The sequence below is a fragment of the Priapulus caudatus genome, unplaced genomic scaffold (assembly GCF_000485595.1).
Source record: "Priapulus caudatus unplaced genomic scaffold, Priapulus_caudatus-5.0.1 Scaffold413, whole genome shotgun sequence".
Taxonomy (NCBI): Eukaryota; Metazoa; Priapulida; class Priapulimorpha; order Priapulimorphida; family Priapulidae; genus Priapulus; species Priapulus caudatus.
This window is the reverse complement of record NW_014577474.1, coordinates 131471-141407: the sequence shown is the minus strand read 5'-3', so window position 1 is coordinate 141407 and position 9937 is coordinate 131471. Positions and strand designations below refer to the sequence as shown.

The following is a 9937-nucleotide window of genomic DNA, read 5'->3' as shown; positions in this document are numbered from 1 at the left end:
GACCAAACGTATCAGACATCACTATACGATCATAACATTAAATGCCATAAATGTGTGCACTGTAACGATGACATACCTAATATTTCAGTCGTTTCAGTTACATCATAGAAAAACTTTCATCAGTATTCAATACAACCCACCCCACCACAATGACAGGTGGTTTTCCAGAGCAATGTATGTACTGTCACTACCTAGTTAAAACCTACGCGCGTGCGCGAATGCGGAAGCGATGGCGTAGAAATTTTAACACTTTTTATTTGCAAACGCTTTACGCGCTAGTAATCGGAGCTGTGCATGAGGAATAATCATATGGAAGTACTATTCCACTATCCTTCGCGATGTTTAATCGCTCTCACTCTGGGAATTTCCCGCATGATTTACGTGGGTAAATAGGTAATGAATGGATAGGCGAAGGAAGCGTCGCAGATTAAGCAGATGCGCGGCTGACATCGTACGCGCAGAGCGGTGCCGCACACGACTCAGCGGACCTTGAAGCCGAGCCCGTGCGAGCAGTTGTCAAACTAGCTACAGGCGCATATTCCACAGTTCTAAGAGAGAGAGGAGAGAGAGATTGAGAGAGAGAGGGAGAGATAGAGAGAGAGAGAGGAGAGAGATGCGAGCGAGAGATGAGAGCGAGAGGAGAGGATGGAGAGAGATGAGAGAGAGATCGATGAGATGAGAGATGTGAATGAGATGAGGCAGATGAGAGAGTGAGAGCAGATGGGAGAGAGGATGATGCGATGAGAGAGAGAGAGAGAGTCAGACAGTAGAAAGAGAGAAGCAGACGAGAGAGAGGAGAGAGACAGCATGATGCGGCTAGCGAGCGATTGGAAGAGGGGGAGAGGGGGGAGATGGGAAGGGGGGGGTGGGGCGGGGGGGGGGGGGGGGGGGGGGGGGGTGGGGCGGGGTGCGAGCAACTGTTGAGAATGGGGGGCGTGCCACCTTACAGCACGAACATACAGTATATGCGACGGCGAGCTCCATAAATACTATCATAACATAACAGGACACACTACGACATATCTCTGCATTATATCAGAGTAGATTAATAGGAATTACTCCTTATTATCTATTTGATTATATGCAGTTATGAATAGCGTAGTTACATGGCGTTTTTGGTTATACATGTAGAGCAGCAACACTATATAGGCATACGTTTGTTAATACTTACTAGGCACACGCTGGCTGAGAATAGTTAAACATTTCTGTTGCAATGTTTTTTTACATAAAAATAACTGCTGACTATTAGTCAGCGAACAATATAGATTATTATTATTATTATATTATTTTTATTATCACACCTGATAATGAATATAATTTGACTGTACTATTAATAATTTTATCTTGTCATAAACATAGGTACACACATCTTGCTTGAGGAGTGAGCCCGTATGGGTGGTGTATAGTAGCATATACAGCCTGATATTGTATTAGTGATTGCCAGTTACATCTGGTCTCAATCATAGCATCGACAGCGTGTCATGTTAGTGGTCAACGTATCTCCAGCGTAAATGCTGCAATTATATTTCCAATTGCGCGATGTTATTCTGTATGGATTGATATTAATGTTAGGCCGGCGTGACGGTCAAGTGAAAGCCGGTGGCAGGTTCGGACGGGGCCATCGCGCTGCTGTTTGCCGTCATTTAAAACCCAGTTCTGACAAGCTTTAAATGATGTGCGTGGCCAAGGGAAGCTGATTGCGTGTGTGTGTGCGGGTGGCTGATTGGGGGAGTCGTGGGTGGGATACGTACGTGGCGCGGTTGCCATTGTAGAAATTTCACGTTTGCCTGGAATGCAGCGTCAAACAGACAGGTGAGCGGCTGTATATGTGATGTGTGTGTGGTGTGTGTGTGTGTGTGGTGTGTGTGTGCTGCGTGCGTTGCGTGCGTTCGTGCCGAGTGGTGTTGTAGTGTGTGTGTGTGGGGTGGCGTGCGGTTGTGGCGTGCGTGCTGTGTGTGTGTGCTTGCGTGAGCCGCGCGTGAGAGAGAGAGAGAGAGAGAGAGAGAGAGAGAGAGAGAGAGTGAAGAGGGGGGCACCTACGCCACAGCGTGCCACATTCCAACACAACCCCGTGCATATATGTGTAGTACGTGGGAGGGGGCTTGCCTACGCCGCGTGCACACCCGGCTCAGTGCCCTCAGATAGTTCCTGACTCATCACCACGCTCTCACATACTAAAGGGGGCAAACTGCTGTTATGTGCACAATAAAAAAAACAAGCAGACGTGTATACCTCTTTGGTTTACCTTACGACATTCGATCGTTGGCAAATAAAATTACGTGTGGACTTTATTTTGGATTAAAATTATAGTGGGTTAGTTGGTTAATTGTGTAACAAAAAAAAACCTTGCCGCGTCTTTGCTGTTACAATGCTGTGGATATTTTTCTAACACGAAACACGTACAAGCCGAATGCTTTGCCCCAGATGTAACCATCAATGCATGGCAGTCTCGCCTAACGTTGCATGTGCCTTCCAACCTTGAACGACTGGTGATACAGTAAAGTCCTAGACCGGCACGAGTGGGTAAAGGGTTAGTTCAACTATTACCTCACAGGCTCACAGCCAGGTACACCTAGTTTGATAGTAGGCCTACACTAGCGTAGCTAGCTGGATCCAGTGGGATAATTGTCATGGTGGCTATGTATGTATATAAATTGCATAATAGTTCGTTATTAGACTGATTAGTAATTAGTTGACTTATTCCTTATTAGTAGCACATGCGTTTGTGTTTAGATGCGTAGAAGTGCGCACATGCGTTGTGTGCGTGCGTGCGTGTGTGCGTGCACATAATTACTTGCGCGTACGTGCTTGGACACGCGCGCGTGCTGCAACCATGAGCGCGCGTGCGTGCGTGCGTGCAGGTTAAATTATGCACGCGTTCGTATGTACATGTACATCACGCATTAGTACCGTTACGTGTAGTGGACGCGGGTGCTCCTAATGTTTGTCTACAAAGCATGCATAAAGACGAACCAGAGCCATTCCTGTGTTACAACAGTGTTTGCACAGAATAGCAACTGATTGGTTATTTCCGAGATTCTTCTTCTGGTGACTCAGAAGGTGTGATGCGGAAGAATGTGAATGCTCGTACGTGAGTACAGAGCTTACGCGGCTATTATATGCGTGTAGTAATTTCACTTTAGGTAAAATAAGCTTTTACTTATTTCACTAGCGAATATACCAGGCCCGGGCAAACTCCTCTGCCTCTGGCTCTATAAGTCACTTAGTGGGTGCGGCACAATTTCTCCACACGGTCGCACAGCAGCTACAGCTCAGCAGCAGCAGCATTGGCAACAGCAGTAGCATCATCATCAGCAGCAGCATTGGCAACAGCAGTAGCATCTTCATCATCAGCAGCAGCAGCAGCATTAGCAACAGCAGTAGCATCTTCATCATCAGCAGCAGCAGCAACAAAAGCGTCCACAGCAGCAGCAGATTTAGCAGCAGTCGCCGCATCTGCAGCAGCAGCAGCAACAGCAACAGCAGCAACAAAAGCATCCACAGCAGCAGCAGCAGCAGCAGCAACTTTAGAGCAGCAGCAGCACCACCACTACCACCAGCAGCAGCAGCAGCAACAGCAGGGGCGAACAGGAGGGAGCGGCCCTACACCTTTACAAGTGTGTAGCAACGTGTTTTTCTTGGCAGCTATTCAAGTCACACTTGCCGCCCGTAATGAAGCTACCCTTCTACAGACACCGATTATCTGAATACAGCAGTAAATACGTGTACTGCGTGGAAAAGAATACCATCACCTAGCTGCGCGTGTAGTGGTGGAATCATTCATGTATACCGACAGGAAAATGTTTAATAACTTTGCCCGAATTGTGGGTTCTTTCTTGTCGATGCATTAAAAAAAATAATTTAATTATACACTATATACACAATAAAAAATTGTTAGCAAAATATACGTAGTAATATAAATAATATAAATAATGAGTGAACCATATACTGATTAATTGGCTGACGAATTGACTAATCGACGGACGGACCGGCCGATCAATTGAGGGCAGTTGTGTAAAATGTCATTGTAGGCACAAATCGTTACTACTAAATATCACGAGTCACGAAGGAGGCTGCCAAGGTGAGAAATATATCCAAGATTAGAACTGATTTTAGAAGCCCGTATCTGGTCTACAGAATATCTCCAGTGTGCTAGCTTGCAGCACACCATTTGTGGATAGATATATATATATATATACTGATCTTCTCTGCAAGGGCCATGTTGTTACAGTTGCACGGGTCCGCCTCTCTTCTCGTTCATTCCCTGACATTCCGTATGTTTGCAGAGCTAAGCAGCTGCAAACTTGTGGAAGATGGTAACGGTTATAGCGGCTAACTGCCGAAGATGGCCACAGCATAAATCAACATCACCTAGGATGTAAAACACTTCGAAGGATACGGGGCAGATTTTAGGCCATATATGGCAAACTGACGTTAAACTTAGCAAGCAGGCTCAGGGCGTGGACCACATTTAACAGAACGTAACCTTGCCACTCAATAAAAGGGAAAAGAACCCGGGTGTGACAGTATACTACCAGATCAGAAAAAGGAGCAACTACTTCTGTGTTGATTGCTGGGCGTGCCAACAGTTACAGTACTTATAGTTATATCCAAGCAAACAGCTGACAATGACAAACGCAGCAAGTAGATTTACCTAGCCCAAGGACTTTTTCACACTTTAAGCAAGACCTCATGTAAATCCATCTATTTATAAGAATAAGAGTACATGCAAACATTCTCTTGGAAAACGCCACCGTAGTATTATGCGTCAAAAACAGAATGGCAGTAAGCCAAGAGAATGCCAGGTGACGTGTACACTAATGCTAATAGTAGTGTACTTTGATATAGTACAGATAACATTGTCCTGTCTCACTGTCCTCATTTTTGATAAAAACACCTGCCAGGTGACATGTACACTAATAATAATAGTGCTGTACTTTGATATAGTACAGATAACATTGTGCTGTCTCATTGTCCTTATTTTGATAAAAACAATTACTGTCACGAAAAGGCTGTAAATTAACTTGCTTTTCAAGGTCACACATAATTATTAGTCTATGGAATTTTTATTAGGAAATCACCTTTTTCATATTATATAGCAAGTACAAATTTTCATGTATTAAAGCAAATACTTTTATGATATGGTATATATAATTATATATGAATGTTTCAACGTATGAAACTCTGCCAGTGTTGCTAATGTAGGCTAGAACTCAGATAGAGCACTGATTCATCCAGTCACCGGCCCTTGTGTCATGGCCAACGCATGCAGGTTTACTGACTGCTGCAGGGTTGGGGGAACACACCCACCCCACTGAAGGGTCACACTGCACTGCATTTACAACGTGGTCATCTCATTTGGATGAGGACAAAGCAAGCGTAGATCACTGATTATTCTCCCCTACAAAAGACCAGTGGTCAATGCACCCAACTGTGATCATCGCAAATGGGCACTCTCCAGTAAAGAGAGTCAACTGGGACGGGGAAAGGAAAATCTGACCAGCCAGATTGAAATCAGTTACTCTACTACGATAAACGAGACTAGGTCAGTAGGCAGGTGTCTATGCTGCGCACTTCTGACAGTAGCTTATTGCATCTAGGATAGAGCTGTAAAAATGTCTGAAATGCACATGATAGATAACCCTGAAATACACTGGCATGTGCTGTTTGGAAGGGATTGTTAGTTACGCTGACAGCTATAACTGTACCAAAATGGAAATGTGCATATTGTTACACACGCATGTGGTCACACTGCTGATTTACTTATATGGTTTGCTCCAGTTGTGACGCTGAGATTGCATGCAATCAGGAGCGAATAATAATATATATTTTTTATTATTCACTCCTGATGTAATCATGTGTCGATCACATCTAATAAAGGCTACTGGTGGTGTTACAACTTACATGCTCATGATAATATCAGGAGTAAGACAATATAGGATCCTATATTATCTTACTCCTGATAATATCAGGAGTGAATAATTAGATTATTATTATTATTACTATTATTATTATTACTATTACTATTATTACTATTAATATTCACTTCTGATAATATACGTCTATAATATCATAATACACATGATATTAGCTCATACACGTTTAGCACATCTAGGTAGAAATAGAATGTTTGGTAACCGAACAAAATGCTAGAAAAAGGATGCATCATGCATGTCTTAGCAGCGTAGGAGCTTTACATATTACTAAAACACATCCCTATAGTAGAACATGCTGGGAAAGGCTGATGAAGAAAGAAACCGTAGGAGTAGGATTAGGGTATAGCTTTTACTCACCCTCCCCGCGTTTCTTCTCATAACCAGCCCCTTTTCTTTGCCTTCCCCAGCTTCTCCTCTTCCATGTCGTTCCCCTGCTCCTCCTTCTCCTCACACCTCTCCTCTTTGTCCTCTTCCCCTTGTATGACCCCTTCCTTATCTCTTCATTCACATGCACTGTATCCTTATCGTCTAAGCCCCCTTCCCTCTTTCTCCTCTTCTAACCCATCCTCCCTGTGCTTTCTCTCTTTTTCACTTTCCTGTACGTGTTCTCTCATAACTTCATTCTGTCTCCATTGCTACCTCTTCAGTTTCCTCCCTTTGCTCCTCTAACTTCATTCTGTCTCCATTGCTACCTCTTCAGTTTCCTCCCTTTGCTCCTCTAACTTCTTACCATTTTGCTCTCTCTCTCTCTCTCTCTCTCTCTCTCTCTCTCTCTCTCTCTCTCTCTCTCTCTCTCTCTCTCTCTCTCTCTCTCTTTCTCTCTCTCTCTCTCTCCGCTACGAGCGCTTGTCTCTCTCTCTCGTCTCTTCTCTCGCTTTGTCTCTCTCTCTCTACTCGTCTTCTCTCTTCTCTCTCTCTCTCTCTCTCTCTCTCTTCTCTCTCTCTCTCGCTCTCTCTCTCTCTCTCTCTCCTCTCTCTCTCTCTCTCTCCTCTCTCTCTCTCCTTCTCTCTCCTCTCTCTCTGCTCTCTCTCTCTCTCTCTCTCGCCCTACTGCCCTCCACCACTTTACATCTTTTCCAACCTATTCCCCACCACACCCCCCTTCCTTCTCTCCTCTGCTGCTGCCTCGCACTACCCTCTCATCTCCGCCCATCACGAACCCCGTCCCCACGTCATCCATCTCATCGATCCCCATCCCCGTCGTCATGCCGACCTCGAGAAACCCTCCACACCGGGCAGGGTAAAAAATACACAAGGGAACGATGAGCAATTCGCTCTTCAAACCGCCGAAATCGCTCTCGTGAGGCTCAAAATAGCTCCCGTAAAATGTTTGACAAGAGCTATTTTTCCCACAGACTTTTCAATAAGAGCTCCCATGAAAAAATTTTTTCCCCTGCCTCCGCGCCGAGGGAAGCTTACCGATGTTGACGAGCTTCACCCCATCGTCGGTGAGCGCCTTCAGTGCGACGCCGATGTTCCCCAGCCGGTGGTGGTCGTTGGTCGGCCGCTTCGCGACGCCGCGCGACAGGTCCTTCTGCTGCAGCACTTCGGCGAGCGCGACGAGGTTCAGCCCGTCGGCGAATCCCGTCTCGAGGTCGACGATGTGTCGGCCGGCGGCGCGCAGCTGCTCGTTCACCCAGTTCGTGAACGTCTTCTTCTGGATCTGGATCCACACGTGGTCGTCGCCGGCGAGCTGAAGGCCCATCGCCGCGTGGCCCTCCTTCGTGCGAACCAGCATCGTCGCATGCTGGCTCGCGATCGAGTACGTTCCCAAGTTGGAAGCACTCATCTCCTGCAAAGGCGTCGGCGGCGGTTTACTCGTACGGCCGCGAAGAAACTCGTGCGCGATTCGTATAGAAATATCATTATATATATATACATAATAATAGTGATGTCCCGATGATCGATTATAATCGAAAGTCAGTCGTTTGCAGCAAATCGACTAAGCACTCGATTATGAAAATAAATAACCGATTATCAATAAAAAATATATAATTTTTTTATATAAAATGTGCAAACATTGATGAAATGGCCCTTTATTTCATTTGTGTGTGTTATTGGTTACTTTACAGCTTAAATCTAACCTACACCAAACATAAGCAAGTATAATCGTGTTATTACATAGCTTTTAGAATATTGTGTTATAAAAAATACTGTATTATATATATGGTATATATATATATACCAATAACATTCAACCGATTATCTTCGATCATCGATCGGTTGTGTGTAACCGATGATCGATGATGAAATTCCTACCGATTCCCATCACTAGAAATATATGGAGACACTAGTCTACCTAGTATATAATTTCTATGGCGCTATTGCTACCGCGAAACAGTGTGGCTACTGTACACAGTTACAGTGCACACGCCTACGGAAGGCAAGTGCAGACAGTAGGTGCATTGTATATAATTTTCTCAGTGAATGGGATGTTTACTTTGTGAAGACTTCTTATTTGAAACAATTCACTGGCATTTTACCAGTATGAATCACCAGGAGTTAGACGATACCAAGTTTTAGTACTAGGGACACAAACTAAGAACAAACTACATGTGGCTCTGTTATATATTCAATGCTTACATAGTATAAAGAGAAACAATTATGCATACATTTATCGATTATAAAAGATGAGTGGATTTTATACAATATAAGCATGTGCTGCACATAGGAAATTTCCAGCTTGGTCTGCAACATGTTCTAAAACAGGTTTTGCTGTGTGACTTGCCGTACACGATCAAGTGATATGTCGAATAAGAGTTTGTTTGATAACAATGAATTAATTAACTAGTAAAGATGGTAATGAACACATCTATGGACAAACCAGCACTGCCTTTTTAATATTATAATTTCATTTTTATGACTCGATTGTTATTTGCAAGGTACCTGATTGTCCTAGATGACAGGTCATGCTCACAGCTTTCCATAAAGTTGACAATTTTGTTGTTGCATGTAAGTTTACACGCTGCGCATGACCCGCACAGTTATTATAATGAAGGTTGTTAATTATTACCAGCACGCGTGTCCTATACGTAACATAGTTTATAAAGTTTCCGGCGTATATAAAGATTCAAGATCGAACAAAGATAAGATCCTGATCAAAACCTGATCCTGATCAAAACCTGATCAAGAGTAAAACCAACCATTGAACCAACATGATCAAGTCGGGGATGGAGTCGGGGGTCCATACTAGCACGATAGCAGTCTCATTCAGCTGGTTAAAATTTTGGCCGTATACTTGTATGTACACAGAGATTTACCTGTGCCAACCATCCGGAAATACGCGTATGACGCGTAATGACATAAACACCAGCAGGCTACATGCACATGTCAAGATGTACGTAGGCCGAGTGATGTGATGATACACATACATGATACAGGGTAGCTCCAAGAAACGGTCTTTGCTAGCCACAAGTTCCCTTCTCGCTTAACACTACGTTGGCGAGAGGCCTCCTACGCCGTGTAACAGTCGGAGAGCCTGGTCGGTTTAGGTCTTTGCTAGCCTAGGGTGAGGGGACGTTAGTCACACAGCCTGGTTGGGCTGTCCTCCCTGGTTTGGGCATCAGGGAGGCAGTGTACATTGACGATCATTTGTGGAATATGTAATCTGAAAGTGAGATATCGTAATTCTAGCATTTTCACTACCGTGTTATAATTAAACTACAATAATCAACGTTTAAATATACTCACAGCCGGCTTTTACTTGACGTTGGTGACATCTACGGGCGTTGCAAGCACTGCCAACACACTGGGCGTGACAGGTAGCTGTTTGGATTTGCTTCGTTGCCCATTTGCAACTACCGCGCAACTACCGACTGCCAGCATAATGCGCAGTGAGGTAAATATTACTACGCGAATGGTTTAGTTCCAAACAGGTGTGGCTTCTGGTTGCTCACGGTTGCAATGATACGACAGACGAGGGTGGTGTCATTTTTACTAAAAGCACACGAATGCTTATTTAGTGCAAGAATTTTTTTCCACCTTATCTCAACGATAAAGTT

The 9937-nt window shown here is 44.3% G+C and overlaps 1 protein-coding gene across 1 annotated transcript in view; it reads right to left on the bottom strand.

Moving 5' to 3' along the window:
• Positions 1 to 9688, bottom strand: part of LOC106810149 (filamin-C-like) — a 23065-nt gene extending 13377 nt beyond the window's left edge. The window contains exons 1-2 of the mRNA XM_014813431.1: positions 9627 to 9688; positions 7356 to 7728 (exon numbers count right to left, since the gene is read on the bottom strand). Coding sequence (XP_014668917.1) covers positions 7356 to 7725 — 370 coding nt within the window. The 5' untranslated portion in view covers positions 7726 to 7728; positions 9627 to 9688. The remainder of the gene's footprint in view (positions 1 to 7355; positions 7729 to 9626) is intronic.
• Between the last annotated feature and the right edge of the window lie 249 nt (positions 9689 to 9937).